The 18465-nt window shown below is 35.6% G+C and overlaps 1 protein-coding gene across 6 annotated transcripts in view; it reads right to left on the bottom strand.

Annotated features, from left to right (window-relative positions):
* Window positions 1-1296: 1296 nt before the first annotated feature.
* The window catches only part of Cntn6 (contactin 6), a 346717-nt gene continuing 329548 nt past the window's right edge, over window positions 1297-18465 (bottom strand). For all 6 annotated transcript variants that reach the window (XM_076567479.1, XM_076567480.1, XM_076567484.1 and 3 more), the window contains 8 exons: window positions 18063-18212; window positions 16057-16127; window positions 15431-15665; window positions 15172-15287; window positions 13025-13211; window positions 3408-3520; window positions 2423-2591; window positions 1297-1574 (listed from right to left, as the gene is read on the bottom strand). In XM_076567479.1, coding sequence (XP_076423594.1) covers window positions 1474-1574; window positions 2423-2591; window positions 3408-3520; window positions 13025-13211; window positions 15172-15287; window positions 15431-15665; window positions 16057-16127; window positions 18063-18212 — 1142 coding nt within the window. In that variant the 3' untranslated portion in view covers window positions 1297-1473. The remainder of the gene's footprint in view (window positions 1575-2422; window positions 2592-3407; window positions 3521-13024; window positions 13212-15171; window positions 15288-15430; window positions 15666-16056; window positions 16128-18062; window positions 18213-18465) is intronic.

Genomic DNA, 18465 nt, shown 5'->3' with positions numbered 1-18465 from the left:
CCTAGCTTAGAAGATATTGGCAATTGATTTCATTGTGTACTTCCTGTACCCATTCATATATGAGCAGCACTTAATGAACTTGGTGGATTTAAAGAAAAAAGATAGAGACAGATGAAATTGGAAGGAAAAGTGGTGATGGAATATAGGGAAAGAATTGAAAAGGAGGGAATTGGGATCATTTTGATCAAAACAGTTTATATACACATATGAAAAACTCAATAATAGAACATATATAAACACTTTATATACATGCATGAAAAAATCAACAATAGAAAATATATAAATGCACATTATTTTTGAGGAATATGTGATTTGTGGACTGTGAGGAAAATTCAAATCCTTTTTCAATAAAACCTTGAATCATGTTAAAAGGGCAAATCTAGTCCCCCAGAATGAAAATGAGTGGAGCAAGCCAACCGCAGGACGAAATCTGTCATTTTAGTGATTGAAATGGAAAGGTCTGAAGAATGACATTCACTTTCTGTTTCTCTCCAGACTCTGCTTTGGTAGCACATGGGGCTGCTGGCTAAAATAGGTTAACCCTAGAGAAGAATTATCCCACAAAATCTTACTAGATCCAGATTCGCGAGTTTATTACTTTCTGTTCAAGATTATTCTTATAATTACAGAGCTTTGATTAAAAAATAAAAAAAAAACACTATGACCAAAATGTAGGAAATCTGATCAAATAAATGTTTCCAGATTTTTTATTGTGTAAATATAAGGCCATGTGAACAACTATCAGTTTATGAGAGGAGCTGGAATTTATTCACAAACTTTAATTTAGGTGTCTATAGTTTCTGCTAAAAAGTAAACTCTGTTATGGGAACTTGCTTATCAAATATCAGAATTATTTTCAGTGAGTACTGATTCCTCTTCATTTCTGTTTCCTTGACTAACCCCCCACCCGCTCTTTTCTCATCAAGACTTCTAAAACCTGAGAAGAGATAATCTTCATGCATGCTGACATGTTTTCAAATATGAATATTCTTCCAGCTGGATTCAGAAATTACAGCAACATGACTTGGAAAATCTGATACCTGGGAGACTTCCAACTATAAACAAATGATTGTATTTTGTTTCAAACAGGGCTAGGAGGTAAATAGTGAAGTATATTATCTGGAGCACATAAAATGGATATGAATTTACACCTGTCCCATATCTATGATCATTAATTGAAGTGGTTATTTATATTCTCTATATAAGTCACCTAAAATAGGCAGCAGTTTTATATCCCCCAGATTAATTTAGCACCCTCAAATGTGTAATGATGTGTGAACATTAAAATTCAAAGTGTTTCAAAGTGTTTAAAACCATTTTATTATTGTACCACAGATATTTACAAGATCTTAGTAATATACAATTTTTTTCTTTCCAAACAAGTTTGTATTAAGAATACTTGTGATGAAGGTTGGGGAATGTATTTACAGAATGATTTGCTTTCAGAAAATTTCCAAAGATCCATGGATTGATTCATTGTAAAAGTGGTTGAATAGCAAAACAGTAAAAAATCCCAACCATTGACAGGAACTGGGTTCTGGGCCTTAAAATCTGAACTCCTGAAGAACTCAAACCTGGAAAATACAAACATCAGATAATGACCTCACATGACATAAGATGGCTTACTGGATTAATAACACAAGACAGAAACTATACAGTCATGTTTGTCTTCAAATAATATTTTATTACATTATATAATTTTAAGAAATGACTCGTTCTATCGTAGGATGCCATCTCAAACTAAAAATTGAAAAAGAAAAACAGCCAAGTTGGTGAAGCCTACTGAAAGTATATTAAAACTAGCTAACATTTGGTGGCCAGTGACTTCTACCAAGAAGCTTTATGCAGACACCAGCTTGATGCTTCTAAAGCAAAAACAGTATTACTTGGTATCTTTAGGACTGGCCTATTTGGAAAATGTGATAGAGAAGGCTTCAGCTCAGTCTAAATGCTACCATTTATTAGTGATGTTTGCCACAGGCATACAAAGAAGAGCATAGGCATACCTAATTCAATTTCACTGTTCCTACTTTGAAAGAATTGACTATTTGTGAAAAAACAGTAAGTCCTAAATTTTGTGCCAGTATACAATTTATGAAATTATCCCCTTTGTTTTTTATTTTCTTTTTCTTTTTCTTCTTCCTTCCTTAATTTCTTTCTTCCTTGGTTTGATTTTTTTATTTTATTTCTTCATTTTCAAATGAGGAAATAGAACATTGTAAAAATGCATGTCCATTTTTAAATTTGACAGGTGATTTAAGTAAAAACTAGTTTGTCACCTCCAGCTCACAATTGTAAATGGAAACAAAGACCTTTTGGGTTGTCACTCAACATTTACACAATAATTAGAAAGTCCCTGGGAACTTTCATGTTGTAACTGCCTAGATTAAAAGTCTGTGCCAGAAATAGCAACTCGACTTACTTGACATTTTTGGAATTCTTATTTCCTCGCTGCTGCTTCCATCTCCGCCATCACTGACAGTTCTTATTTCAATCAAGTAGTCTTCCTCAAATGGAACCAGTAGCTCAGCGGATGTATTATTTGTTTCCAAAATATGAGTTTTACTTTGTCTGTTTTGCCGATAGAGAATCTGTATAAAAGGAAGAGTCAGTCAAGTTAATATGAGGCTGGAGTTTGTTAAAAGTTCAGATGCTGTATAGAGAGGAATAAGGAACATATTTATAACAATGCTCTCATCTATAATGAGAGCGTCATTACCAACATCATACTCCTCATGTGCAAACATCCAGGGTTGCCTTATCATTAAATTTACTTTTAAGAAACAATATTTCACTGGGATCCATGTTCCTGGGACAGGAGAAGATATTTCTTAAATATGGAGTCTGAAAAAATTAGCTCCAGGGCTTATTATGATAAGTCATTGTTCAGTTTGGACCCACTACAAATGTCTGAATATATATGTCTGATCACAGTTAATTGCCATTACCACTATAGAAGATTACTTGCCCTGGACATTCAGAGATGATCTTGGTACTCAATGATGTTCTTATGAGATTCCTTCTATGCTGTTAAAAAGCCTATATCACACTGTATCCTAATTTCTAATGTTCTATTTAAATTAATTCTTTGACATCAATCATGTATCACACATACAATTACAAGTAATTGTTATTTGTTGATAGCAATAGTAATAGCATGAAGATTAAAAAAGTTCACACTGTAGGATTTGGATTTCCCATTGTCCACATCACATTATTCCATATACATTACTGAACCTAGAACACAGAACCTTTTTAATGAAGAATTGAAGTTAGCAAGGGTATTTTCAAGCAATTTATAAAAATATCCTGATAAACTCATATGCACAAACTATGTTTCTATTTGATAATAACATTGTTCTTTAATAACATAATTGATATGATTAAATAAAAAACTAAATACTTACCTTATAGCCCAGGACTTCAGACTCATTTTCCATGGTCTTTACATGCTCCCAGTTCAAGCATAATTTAGAATTTGACAGCTTCCATGCAATATTTGCTGGTGGTTGGCTTGGAGCTTTAGAATACAAAGAGCCAAATGAATGATAAACAGTTCATAGGACAATCCAGCAACATGAAAAGGAAAAATAAGTCCCATCATTAGCATAAAAGAAGCAAAGATGTTATATTTTCATTTGAAATGTAGTGATTCTAATCACAGTAAGCAAATTTATTAAAATTCTGGTCATTTGAGAATGTCTCTGTGACAGGTTTATGAATCAATAATGGTTTTCTGAGTGTCCAGTATTAATTTATTAATCATTGTAGTTGAGTTTGCTTACTTTATAATATAGAAAAAGATGGATTGTTTGGTTATTTACTTTTGGAATTGGCTATTAATCAATGAATAAGTTAACTAAATTCAAGTTGGAAACATTCTACATACATATATAGCCACATACATATTAGTATTCATTCCTAATACTTTTATTTTATTTTGGTTTTTTTGAGACAGGGTTTCTCTGTGTTGTTTTGGTGCCTGTCCTGGATCTTGTTCTGTAGGCCAGGCTGGCCTCGAACTCACAGAGATCTACCTGGCTCTGCCTCCAGAGTGCTGAGATTAAAGGCGTGCACCACCACCACATAGCTCATTCCTAATACTTTTATAACCTTTAATGCTGTATTCCTATTTTTAACTGTAATTAACAAAACCAACTCAAGATATTTTAAGCAAAATGAGACTAATAAAATACGAAACATTTACGATAATTTCTTAGAACCCTACCAGGTTGTGGCAGAGCCTTAAGAGAAACAGTGTCACCAAGTGAACACATTCCCTTTCCCCTTCTTATCACAGGGCCATGCTGCCTGGCCAGCTTGCCATAGACTTCCTTTTTTGTCACTCAATATGAGTGTCAGAAATCACAACTGTGCACAGTACTTAAAGTTTGAAACTTCCTCTACATGGAGATAACCAGGCTAAAAATCCTAAAGGAAATCTGGTGGCGATTTGTCAATTATGAGGAGAGACATTAATTTGGACACATGTCTATGTTAGATCAATCAAGGGTGGCTATTCACTGAAAAATAAAAGTATAATTTATTTTATAAATGTCTTGGGAACACAGACATAGGAAAAATCTTCACAGGTACATTGATCACTCCAAATAACAGGTACTGTGAACCCAAACTAGAGGTCTCAGTCCTTTGAAATTAGTGCTGTCTTGGAGAGAAGGAGTAATGCATATGGAGGAGAGGATATAGAACTACTGTTCTGAAATAAATAATACAGTTCAACTTTAACAATTTACATATGAGAATGATAGTGTGATTTGTAGAGTAGAAAGTCAGTTGTCTCAAAGCACACAACTAGTAAGTAGCTGAGTCAGAAAAGAATCTTGGTTTCTTGGTTCCTGTCCAGTGGGTTCACCTTGACAAAATGTTGCTACTCAAAGAGTCCACATGATTTTCTTTTTGAGATTGAAAACCAGAGATTTAAAATATTTCATCTGTAAGGCTGAGGCAGAGATAAAACTGCCCAGAAAGATGCTTCTGTTCTGAATGTGAAGTGCTGAGTGAGCCTAGCATTTAACTCAGAGCAACAAGAAAAACAGATGTAAGAAGTATTTACCCAGAAGTATCATGAAGTCCAATTATTATTTATTATAGTTTCATTTCATTGAAAGATAGCTATTTTTGCATATTTTTAAATAAATTTTGAGGGCATGTGCCCTTTACTACTCTGTATTGTTAAAAGCTAGCACAGTCCATGGCTCAAATATTGATAAGATGACAATTCAGATGTACTAAAAGAAGAAGAAGGAGAAGAAGAAGAAGAAGAAGAAGAAGAAGAAGAAGAAGAAGAAGAAGAAGAAGAAGAAGAAGAAGAAGAAGGAGAAGAAGAAGAAGAAGAAGAAGAAGAAGAAGAAGAAGAAGAAGAAGAAGAAGAAGAAGAAGAAGAAGGAGAAGAAGAAACCTGCACCATGTAGTCTAAAATTAAAACTGTTCCATGTCTCATATTTCCATTGTAATATTGAACATGCAGTGGGTATCAGCATGATTCACAGGTGACTAAATGGGTACATTGTATTCATCATGCTATCCTATGATTGAGGCCAAATTACCATGGTCAGATCTGTAGTCTTTCATATGTATTTATATGGACCAGTTCTACTGGCCATACCTTGGATCATTTCATGATGAAAATAAACCAAATTGCAATTAAAGGCATAAAAATGTCTGTGTTTACTATACACTGCACATATACCAAATGATATTTATTTATTTTTGATGGGCTTGGTGGCAACCACACTAGTAATGTTATCTTCCCTTAATTTATTACAATGTGAATTTTATAATATTTTCTTCAGCTATAAAAGAGCTAATATCAAAATTTTCAATAGATATCAGAGATTTAATATCTAGTATACTCTTTGGACAGGTTTCTTTTCTTTTTTTAATGGTTTTTCAAGACAGGGTTTCTCTGTGTAGCTTTGTGCTTTTCCTAGAACTCTGTAGACCAGGCTGGCCTTGAACTCACAGAGATCCACCTGGCTCTGCCTCCTGAGTGCTAGAATTAAAGGCATGCACCACCACCGTCCAGCTATGAACATGTTTCTTCATAATAATTTATCAACACTAACAACATCTTATAATCAACAGAGAACATATACAGATTCAGACCTTCAATGTTACTGGTAGACTTTTTTCTGCAAATATTCATTCATTGCTGTGTCTTTTCTTTGTTCAACTGTTTTAGAGTAAAAGGATTCCCTTCAATACTGAGTCCACTGTTGAAGTAACATACAAGGAAGCAGGGAGCTGAGTCTTACTCGCTTGAAAGACATATAGCTGTAACTTTGACAATGACCTTGTCATTGATATGTATGCATTTGTTTCTTCAAAGCAAATAGCAAAACATCCCATGGCCACACCATGGGAAGAATTCCTTGGTATGTATGACCAATTACATGGATTACTTAGAATGTTTGGCTTCTCTTGCTGTCTGGAGGATAGAAAGACTCTGATTTTGAAGTCAAAGAGCTGTTGTTGTACCCAAGAGCCCTAGTTTTATTATCTCTGAAATGAGAATCATAATTCCTGGTTTATAAAGTTTTCAGTTCATCCGAAATATATTAGGAAGCCTTCTTCACTTTGCCAGTGGTTCATATTAAAGTCTCAATGACCGTTACTATTTTCTTGTAAGTATAATGGTTCTCCACTGTCCTGTTATGAAATAATCAATTTTCAGTTGTGTTGAAAGTGGCTTGCCACTAATAATATGATTCTAACATTTGCAAATGATTCATTACTTAAATATAATTAGCATAATTTGAAGATCAGTCACTTGTGACACTGCTCTTGAGTTCACTACATACTTATGAAAGGAAAATGCTCTGAAAGGGTCTCAGCTAATTTCCTGGGAAGTTTTGCCTTGTGAAAATTTTTGTCTTGATTTTATCTTCATTTATAAGCATGGGTGTCAGTGTCATCTATGTGACGTTAGCACCACCACCAACAACAACAACAAAATAACCAAAAACTTCTAAAAGTGTTTTAAAGCCTGTCACCTTAATATTTACACTCTTAACAGTCCAGGTTTGATATGGACGATAAAAACATAGAGCAAATTTTTTTAATGAAATTAAATTTCTGATACCTTAAGAAAGCCAAAACATTTGTCACATGAACATTTGTTGCATGAATCTTACAAAACATGTTGTTTTGTTTGTATCACATTCATGAATGGTAAACTGAACAAGCAAATACTTTTTCCACTTTGTTTTAATTTTTACAGGCAATCTCCTAAGACCAAAATCATGTTCTATTAATCAAGTGACAGAGTGGCAGTAAACTAGCCCTTCACAGCTCTAATGGTTTCCCTGTAATCAATTTTTCTGTAGATGGCATTTATATTCAGCTGTAGTTCACACTGTGAACCCAATTCAAAAACAACTTCTTATGTTACACTTCTAAGTAACAGCATGGGGTTGACATTTGGGCAAGAGAGAAAGAACATAAGTGCAAGATGGAATAAAAGCTTAATGCTTCCTTTATGTCTAAATATGGATTGATTGCATATTTACAGCAAGAAAGAATCCAGTGCAGAGTGCTAGTCAGTCAACGTCCAGGTCCAAATTGAGCCAAAATTTACAAACACTTTCTGTGGTAGTGTTTGAAAATGACTTTCTACAACAGATGCTATGCTTTGTTTATACTTTTCTTTTCCTCTTGCAATTGATGTAAATATTTTCTTCTTTTCTTTGTAAATCTAAATGCTATCAAAGTGACGCCTGTGCTGATCTCAGTGTATTTGCTGTACCTCTTGCATGTCTTAGAAATACATTATTTTTTACTAAGGTGTTGTACTTAAAAGTATATCACATATATTATTTGAAAATAACCACCTAACAATCACCTAACATCAACACTATTATTAGCTCAAATAGAAACAATAATGTACTTATGAAGCATATATATATATATGTAAATGTACAGCCATATACATACAGATATAAAGATCTTTTGACCTCTAACCCTTAATACTGTGCATGTTTACTCGTGTGTGTGTGTGTGTGTGTGTGTGTGTGTGTGTGTGTGTGTGTGTGTGTGTATGTGTGCTTGTATCCTTCTCCATGTTCTTTTTTATGTGTATCTTAGCCTCTTGTTTTCTTCCTGGTAATTCTTGGATTTTGTTTTTGTGTGTGTTTGGTTTTGGTTTTTTGAGACAGGGTTTCTCTGTGTAGTTTTGGTGCCTATCCTGAATCTCGCTTTGTAGACCAGGCTGGCCTTGACCTCACAGAAATCTGCCTGACTCTGTCTCCTTTGTGCTGGTATTAAAGGTGTGCACCACCACTGCCTGGCTATCTCGTACAACGTGTTGTAGTGTTATTTGTCTTTCTCTTATTCTAGATTGTTTACCCAGTAAGAGACAAATTTTCAGCAGTCAAGCATACATCAGAACTTAAGACCGTATGTGGCTCATGGCAGCACTATTCATTGAGTAAACAACAGAATCTTTATATTGAAAAAAAAAGTAATGAAGTTCTGTCCTCTCCTTAGCTTTGCACCTCATGATAGCCAATCATGAGAAGCAGAAATTTTGGTAAATGTGAGTTCTCGTTTCTCAGACTTCACAATGAAAGAGCAAGTCCCAAATTGAAAATCTAGATGGTAACAGTTTCATTGTGTGATGGATGAAGATTTTTTTTTTGCTGCTACCAGTATTCAGAGGTAATCTTGATGTCACCTCAAGGACATGGAAAATCAAAGCTAAATCCAAGGATGCCACTTAGAATCAGGGCTGTCTTCAATGTTTCATTAAAGCCATTTTACCTCTAACACTTTGGGTATACTTTTGTGGCCCCTGATGAAAATTTCTCTAAAAAAAATTTATAAAAAGAAAGTGAAAAGTAGAAGTACTTTTGTTTCTTTTAAAGTGGAAAAAAATTAAAGTGAAATTATGGGCAAAGTGGTGTAGTACATGTTTCCATGCAATGAGCCCTCACTGTATCTTAATTCATTAGGTCTCCTTTAAGTATGTTATATCCTTTGGTCTCCTAACAACCCCCAGAAGTAAGCATCATCTCCAGCTCTACTTTTCAGGTACAAACATATATTCATAATTATTGAGTAAAAAAACTTCGGCCCAGAAGTTAGCACAGTTGGTAAAGTGTTTCTTCACAAACATGAGTTCAATTCTCAGGATTTAAAATGCCAGGTGTGGCACTGCATACTTGAAATCCATACTGTGGAAGATGATAAATGGATAATCCATGGACCTGCTGGCCAGCATCTCTAGCCTATATTCATTTTTAAACTGTAGACCAACGAGACACTATGTTAGTTAGGGTTTCTATTTCTTTGACAAAAGACCATAACCAAACAGCAAGTTGGGGAGGAAAGGTTATATTGGCTTGCCCTTCCACATTGCTGTTCATCAATGAATGAAGTCAGGACAGGAACTTAAACAGGGCAGGATCCTGGAGGCAGGAGCTGATGCAGAGGCCATGGAGAAGTTCTGCTTACTGGCTGGCATTCCCTGGCTTGCTCAGTCTGCTTTCTTATAGGACCACCAACCCAGGGACAGCACTACCCACCATAGGCTGGGCCTTCTCCCATTAATCATTAATTGAGAAAATGCCTTACAGCTGGATCTCATGGAAGCATTTCAATTGCGTCTCTTCCCTCTCTTGTCACACTAGCTTGTGTCAGAAGTTGGATATATTTCTGAGCTTGTCGTTTGGCTTCCATAGAAGCATGAACAGATGTGCACAATCCCCACACATATCTGTAACCCCAGAAACATACACCTAATAAACATATTTACACAAGTTAAAATAATAGTGTGTGAATGAGTTAGAATGTATGCCCCCACTTCTCTCACCCTGGAGTCCTATTCTTACTCTTTGAACAGTCACAATAGCCCAAAGCTATATGATCTCTCCTCAGATATAAAGATATTGAAGAAGGGAGTTGGCAGAGTTGTAAAAAGGACATTTTCTTGCTATGAATATCAGGAACACTCTAAATTTAGGGTCTACTTAAAGACAGATTAAAAAACCTAAGTTACAGATTTACCATAATGGTGTAGGCACCGCTGGATTACTTGCCCTCTGCAAATCTGTCACCTGTGGTTTTTCTGTAGTGGTTTTCATCTGTTATAAGAGAATTTTCTTTGATAAGGGAGGAAAACTGCACTTAAATGTGGGGATAAATATTAATATTTACAATGTATTCAGGAATTATTATGGTCTAGTAAAATGGTGGGTGTAAGTTCTCCTCCAAGTTCCATTACTTCACTAGCCTTAGGAGGTGGCTATGTTTACAATACAAACACAACTCTTACACCTGAGGCCCAGGGATCATTACAGAAGAGTGGGGAGAATTAATAAGACACAGAACATGAAGTGTGCTGTGAGACTAGAAATATGAAAGAGGCTACACCCATGATGTCTAATCAGCATGGCTCCCTAAAGAAGACCTGAAGCATAATTAAAAATGAAAGACATGCTGATGCAAGGGAGAAAGTGGAGTATCATGCCTAGACAGAGAAGGACAGGAAACAGGGGGATGCTTATAGTGAGAAAAGTAGTCTTCCACAGGGAAGATTCCCACCTGATATTGGTTATCCAATATCAAATGGTTAGCCCCAAATCATATACCTATAAAACAATGAATACAGACAATGAATATAGACTTGTGACTGCCAAAGATGCTGAATGAGATGATCGTGGGCTTAGCCTCAAATAAGTAATACATACAACATCCTCTAAGGCTCATGGAACATTATGAAAGATGGATTGGGAATATTTAAGAGCTGGAAGATACCAAGAAGAGCTGTGAACTCACATGCTCTACTATACATAGTCAATGCAAACTTTAATTCATGACAATTGCGGTTATCTACAATAGACCCATATAAGATAGGCTTTGTCAGTAATCAGTCATAGAAGGGGTATGGACTTAGTAGGCCATTTACTGCTGAATTATTGACTACTGATGCATTCTAGGAGATGGGTATCAAGGTTTTCAATGTTTTACCCTCTGATGAGCCTACAAGTATCCAAGGGGAAGCTCTACGTCCATGGTTACAATGCTGTCCTGATCAAATTTAGTTGCTGTGGGTATCATTCTGTATGTTATGAATGTATTACTCTGATTTAGTTGACACATAAAATGCTCATTGGCCAGTAGCCAGGCAGGAAGTATAGTTTAGAAAGGACAAGCAGAAAGGAGAATATTGGGAACAGGAAAGCAGAGTGAGGAGTCACCAGCCAGACAGAGAAGAAGCAAGATATAAAAGTACTGGTAAGCCACGAGCCAGGTGGCAACTTATAGATTAACAGAAATGGGTTAATTTAAGATATAAGAACTAGATAGCAAGAAGCCTGCCACGGCCATACAGTTTATAAGTAATATAAGCCTCTGTGTGTTTACTTGGGTCTGAGTGGCTGCAGGAGCTGGGTGGACACAGGAAAACTTCAGCTACATTTAGTTGGTCAGGAAATCAAATGAGCAGACTTGAATGTGTGAGAGAGATTTGTGGGGAGAATGGGTTAGGAAAGGATGGTAAGTTATGGGGGGCAACATGGGTGTGAGTGGTCAACCTGCAATGTATACAGATGTGAACTTGTCTAAGAAAGACTTTAATGAATAAAAATATTTTAAACTCTAAAAAAATAAAGACAGAAATAAAAAAAATACCCAAGGACACACACACACAAACGCATGCACACACACGTGTGTACACACACTCATGCACACACATGCCTAAACACACACACATGCACAGACACACATACACACAAACACACATAAACACAGAAGGAGAGAGAGAGAGAGAAAGAGATACTTCCAGTCTCGATCTACCTTAACCTGGTCAATTTGATTACAAATCAAATTTTTATTTGTTTATTTATTTTAATTGTATAATTAATTTAATTTTACATATCAGCCACAGATTTCCCTGATCCCTCCCTCCTCCCCCCTCTCCCCTTTAAATGAGTCTTGGCTCAGTAGCTACAGTAAAATGTCTCTAACCCTCTCACCTTATTACCATATACATATTCGGGGTCTTTCCAATACTAATCATATACATTTCTAATAAATACGCACTGATTTTGCCTGAGCTAACAAGTGAACTATAAACATCCCTTCCCCTACACTTTGGTTCCTCTCTATCAGAGAGAATGAATGCCTGTACAAGAAAGAACAAATACAGGAATTAGGTAGTCCAAGTCCATCTTTGGGCACTGCTAAGAACTTCAGGCTTTGATGGTGAAAACGTTGGGGCAAGGAGCAAGAAGTTTGAACATATAAGGTTTAGACTGAGTCCCGATTCAATAGTTAGAGTAAAATGTCTCTCACCTTCTCATCTTAATGTAATACATATGTTGGGGTTCTTTTTACTACTATTCATATACATTCCTAGTAACCCTTAATTTTATCTGAGCTAGCAATTTAGACAAATACGCTCCTCCCTCAAGGAACAGTAAGTAGACTGCATGTGGCAGATTTTCCACTAAATACAGACAATTGTATGTGATGGCTGAGGTTGTACATTGGAGCAGGAGCAATCATTTTATGGCAACGAACTTGCTAGCTGTTTTTAGTTATGAAAACTCAGAATTTACTAAAACTTGAACTAGGCCTTTATTAATTATCTCTTTGACATTGATGAAATTCTATGAGAATACAAATACTGTTGCTTTTTCACCCTTATACAGGCAAGATGATTGATACTCTGAAGACTAACTAAACTATTTGTCTTCAAAGAAGAGAGGTCAGTATTTTAGCATACTTTCTAGGAAGCAATAAAGATCCTGGTCTTAAGAAGTATTCTCTTATTATGGATATTATCAAACTCCTTCCTTTTTAGAATTCCAAAAAGAGCAAAGTGACATATTTTAATTAGTGCCATATAATGCCAAAAATTATCTGTAGTTAAGTCACAAACCAAATCACCAAGAAGACTCAACAGTAAAACCATGTGGTGGGAAGGATTAAATGGCCACAGAATACAGAAAAGATTAGCTACTCACAGATTAGTGTCATGACCTGGATTGTGACATATACTTACGGGACTTTTTGGTGGTGACATTCACTGGAGGACTTGAGGGTCCTGTCCCTGCAGTGTTGTAGGCTCTCACAGAGGCAAAGTAAATTGTATTAGCTCTTAGACCAGTGATATTCTTGGTTGTGACATTTCCACTGACTCTAATTTTACCAATCATAGATTCTTTGGAGTTATCTGTCCAGTATAACACCTGAGTGGCAAAACCAAATGATGAAGAAGTTATTGTTTTCTGAAAAATATCAACCATTAGAGTATGGTAAATGACACATATATAAATGATAAAATATGTTTAATTAAAATGGATACATATCCATAACAAAATATATATCTAATAACTACAGAGAGTAAACCAGAAATATTTACTGTGAAAGAAGAGAACCTGAGTATTTTTAGGTTCATTAATGAATTCTCTAAAGGTTATCAGCTTTAACAAATGGCATAAAATAATTTCAGACTAAAACAAATTCCATGCCATCAATCAAAATTTCAGTTCTGATGTTTTGGTAATACCATTTCTTTCAGAGTTCTTGGAGTCCCAGGATAATTAATAACTCAACTCACTGTGATTCTCGCTATGCAACAAGATTGTTTCAGACACACTGAAACAAGACAAAATAACGTAAAGTTCATTACCAGACCTTAAGCCCCCAAGTTGGAATCTATGTGTGTAAAGAATCCATAGGAAGAATTCCAAAGAAATGAAGGTGGAAACAGCTGACCTTAGAGTTTGAAGAGAAGCAATGTTGGTCAGTGAGGAGTTTAGAGATTAAATAAATACAAGGGCTTGCTGTAAGAAGTTTGATATTCTAGGCATGACATTTCAAAAAAACATCTGTCATGTGAATATAAGGTTTTGTTTCTTTCAAAGAGATCATGGGAGAAGGGGAAACAAAGTGCAAAGAGAATGAAAGGCATTGCTCTATAAAAGGCAAAATATCCATGCCCTGACTCATTGGACATGCAAGATGAAGAACAATAAGTGATTAATGGCGTTCCCTTTACTCACTCTCAATCCTTGAACTTTGTGAAACAAAATTCTACAAACATGATTTACATCATTCTGTAGAGTTTAAATGGAAAAAAATTGAGGATAAATCTGTATTGTTTTCTCTTTGTCACTTTGGTCCCTTGACCTTGATGATTAAACCTTTGCAAGTCATATTCTAAATAAATTTCTCAGTAAAATTCTGTGGTTTAAGATCTATAAAGTTTTAACTTTCCCCCTCTGTAAGAATACAATGCCTATACTTTGAATAATTAAATAATTTAGTTTCGTGATCATTTGAAAAAAAAGTTATTTTGTTAAGAACACTTGACATGAGCTCTGTCCTCTTAACAGATTTTTATCTATTACTTTTGTTGTATACCTGCAGTGTTGTAGGACACTCATCTTACTTAATTGCAACTATATACCTACTAAAATGAATATCTTATAATGCTAAATTTGTTTGTATAAGACCACTTGGAAACATTCCTATGTCCTCATCTCTGTCTTGAATTGGAATTTTTGCAGCTTGGAACTTCAATGCTACTCCAATATCTCCTGTATTGAAAGAGTGGTCAGTCATAAGCCAATGAAATTATGGGGAGGTAGGAGAATCTTGAAAAGGTGGTGCCTTCTTAGGAGAATTAGAGCACTGAGGTCACACCATTGAAAGAGATAATGTGACACTGGAATTGTCCTGTATCATTGTTTTCTGGCTGCCATTTCGAGCATTTTCCCCTTTCAGTTGTTCTCACAGCCAACAGGTCCTCATTCTAACCCCCAAATCAATAAGCCAATTATATGCTGAAGCTCTGTAACTATGAGCCAAAATAAATTATCCATGCTTTTGTTTACAAAAAAAATGTGCGTATGTATGCAACTGTGTGAATATATGTGTGCTTGTGTGTGTGACCATGTGCATCTTTGCATGTAGAGGCCAGAAAAGAACAGAGATCCATCTTGCCAGCATTCCCACACCCCCATTTCCCACATTCTTCTTTTAAAATAGAATCTATTAGCTGCTTTGGTACATTAGTATAAAGCAGAGTAACAACAGATGTACTGTTACATGACAGGAAATAGGGCATCTTAACAAACTCCTGTGCAAAAGCTCTTGTGTAGTGAGCTGCTGCATATATATGCAGAGTGAGGACAATTGAATTACCTCGTAGCCCAGCACTCTTCCAGTATTTCTATTCCAAGCAATGGCATTCCAGGAAACCTCCATTTCAGAAGCTGAAAAACTCTGGACAGAAGTTCCTCTTGGGGCCAGCTGAGGTTCTACCATCAAGGAAAAGACATCACCTTTAATAGAGAGCCTCAAAGAAGACAAAACCAGAGGGGGGAAGAAAGAGAGAGAGAGAAAGAAAGAGAGAATTGTACATATTACAAGGTAAAGTATCCCAGCACTAAAGGTAACTTACCGTCTTCTCCAGAGTAGACAATGGACACAGTACTCAGGGACCCTTCTCCTTCATTGTTGTATACTCCTACTTTGACTTCAAAGGGAGACAGGGGCATGATGCTTTCATTTCTGTAAATGAACCTTGATGATTCAACAAGTGCTACTCTTTCTTTCATCCAGGTTGTTGAGCCCACTGGCCGGAACATGATGATGTATCCAAATCCCTCTCCATTCTGTAGTTCTTCTGGAATGGACTTGGGCAGAATGCAATTAACCACTGAGTCATCCTATCCAAATCTTTTGAACTACTATTATATTTGTTGATTACTTGATGTTTCCTAGCTAATCAATAAAATCAACCTAGTCACAATTACAATACTACTGACCACCACTCAGTAAATTCTGATATTGCTTTTTAATATGTGCAATATTTTTTCTGAGTTAGTCATATTCTCTTACTTTAATAGAAATAAGAGCTGCATAATACTAACTCTCAATAATTTATTGTCAGGGTACTATGCATTTTTCCCTGAATATTTATATATCTTCTATAGCAATCAAATAAAGCTTTGTTGTTTTTCAGTGTTCTCCCTGGCTAGCTAAGTGTTTCTCCTTCAAAAATAACTTAGTCCGACAGAAAATTACCTCCCACGTAATGACGAGTTCCGATCTGCTTCCACCGCCTCCATTGATATTTACTGGTGCCACAATTGGGACTGCAGACAACCAAGAAAAATGTGGATGGTTAGGATGAAAGAAATAACTTCATCAAGAAGAGTTCTGTTTGGGAGGGTTTCACCTCTCAAAGCTCTCACCCTGGCAGACTGAGAAAGTGTTGAATTTTTAATGAACATAAATGATGTTTACACACATCCAAATTTCTAAGAGAGAGGACACAGTTTTGTTTGATACATGGGCACCTTGGCTCCAAAATTAATTAAAAATCAAGTAACATCGTGTGTTTGACATTATTATGCATCATCTACTAATTGGCAAAATGATGTTGCATTCAGATGGTAACGGTGACACTGCTGATTTAGTGCCTAATTATACAGTTGTGCTGTAAACAACTTACTCAGGCAGTACATTAATTAATTATTTTTTGTCAATAAACAAGCTGGATGTTTTTTCTTTCTTAACCATCAGGATATTTTAACATTTAAAATTAAATCCTTGTACAAAAATTACTCTGGAGAGAATGAGAGTATTTTTTAACTTTTCACTTGTAAAGTCAGATTTTTTTCCTGGAAAGAAAGTCACTGAGGGGCTATGACTTCAGCTTACTCTTTGGATCTAAGACAAAGACACTGATAAGACTGATGTAATAAGAGAGATAATATGTTATTCTACTCCAAGTCTATGAGGACTACAGTGGTAAACATGGCTCAAGGTAAATTGTAAACATAAAAATGCTAGGGTACATCTCAAAAGGGGTGGGTAGTCAGAATACAGATTTTATCACATACTTAAAAGGATTAAAAATACTCATACTGACATAAAAAAAAAAGCAAACTAAATCTGTATTAATGGGTAAAGCTGCTGTGTATGCTTTCCAAGAGTTGAACTGAACTGTGTAAAGTTATTTACATGGCACCATTTTTGTCCAAGATTCACAACTTGGGATTAAAGTTTTGGATACAGTTGAGGATTTCAGTCAAAGATGAAAGTGTGTGTGTGTGTGTGTGTGTGTGTGTGTGTGTGTGTGTGTGTGTGTGTGTGTGTTGGGGGAGCTCAACAACTCATGTCAGTTTTCTTTCAGAATATATTAATTGTGACTATCTAAAGAAGCACAGGTTGTTCATTCTTTTATGCAGATGTATTAGCTTTATCAATAAGACAGTGGTATGATAATCTCATATTCCTTCTTAAGGTAGCATTTGTCCACCATACATTTTAAGGCTTAATTTACCCTTCATTTTGTTTGCTTATGATTTTCATGAAGTTCAGATGAACATAAGTCATACTGTCTAAGTGTTGTCATTCATTTTGTCAAAAGCAGCACAATCAGGGTAATGTCAACAGTTACTGGATATATAGTACTGACAGCTTCACATACATTCAAGACTTTTCCATAGTCAGTTACTTAAGTAATATTTTTATATTAATTAATATGTTTACATTAATTTATATTAATTAATTAATTAAGTGGTTTGTTTTTAGTTTCCAATGTAATGAGAAACAGAAAAAAATACTTTTTTTTTTTTTTTTTTGGTTTTTCGAGACAGGGTTTCTCTGTGTAGCTTTGGCGCCTGTCCTGGAACTCACTTGGTAGCCCAGGCTGGCCTCGAACTCACAAAGATCCGCCTGCCTCTGCCTCCCGAGTGCTGGGATTAAAGGCGTGAGCCACCACCGCCCGGCGAAAAAAATACTTTTAAAGATGTATTTTTTTTAAATTCATGTATACTTGGGTTTGTGTATATATGGACCATACCTTTGCAGGTGCTTGTGGAAATTAGAGGAGGGTGCCAGAGCTAGAAATACAGGGAGCTGTGAGCTGCTCAATCTGTGTTACAAATGTGAAAACTAGAGACCCTAACTCATCAATACTAATTTTGTTCTTACATTTCTAAAGGACCTACATAATCTATTCTTTAAGAAGTATGACAGAAAGGATCTTCCATGTCTGTAGTAAACACTGATTTCTTTCTTACCTGAAGCTTTGGTTCTCAGCAATTCTGAAGGTTTGCTTGGCTCTCCAATCCCAATGTTGTTCCCAGCAACAACACGAAATTCATATTCCACCCAAGGACTCAAACCAACTACTGTTGCATTATATGTCTGTCCATTGAGAATTTCAGGAACTAATGAAAACAAGCAAAAATCTAAACTGAGCTTTTAAGGTCAAGAATAGGCACTAATCAAGAACTCAAAGTTATTTCTATTTTTTTCATTTGTTTTCATATGAAGCTAAAATTATTATTTTTTCAATTTCTGTAAAGGATTATGTGGGAAGTTTGATAGAAATTCAATTTAATATGGTGATTTCTTCTGGTAGACTGGACATTTTCATGATGTTAATCCTTCTGATCAATAAACATGGGGATGGAGTCTTCC

Source organism: Peromyscus maniculatus, chromosome 3 (assembly GCF_049852395.1).
Source record: "Peromyscus maniculatus bairdii isolate BWxNUB_F1_BW_parent chromosome 3, HU_Pman_BW_mat_3.1, whole genome shotgun sequence".
In the NCBI taxonomy this organism is placed as follows: domain Eukaryota; kingdom Metazoa; phylum Chordata; class Mammalia; order Rodentia; family Cricetidae; genus Peromyscus; species Peromyscus maniculatus.
Note: the sequence above shows the minus strand (reverse complement) of the source record. Positions and strands in the feature narration are given on the sequence as shown.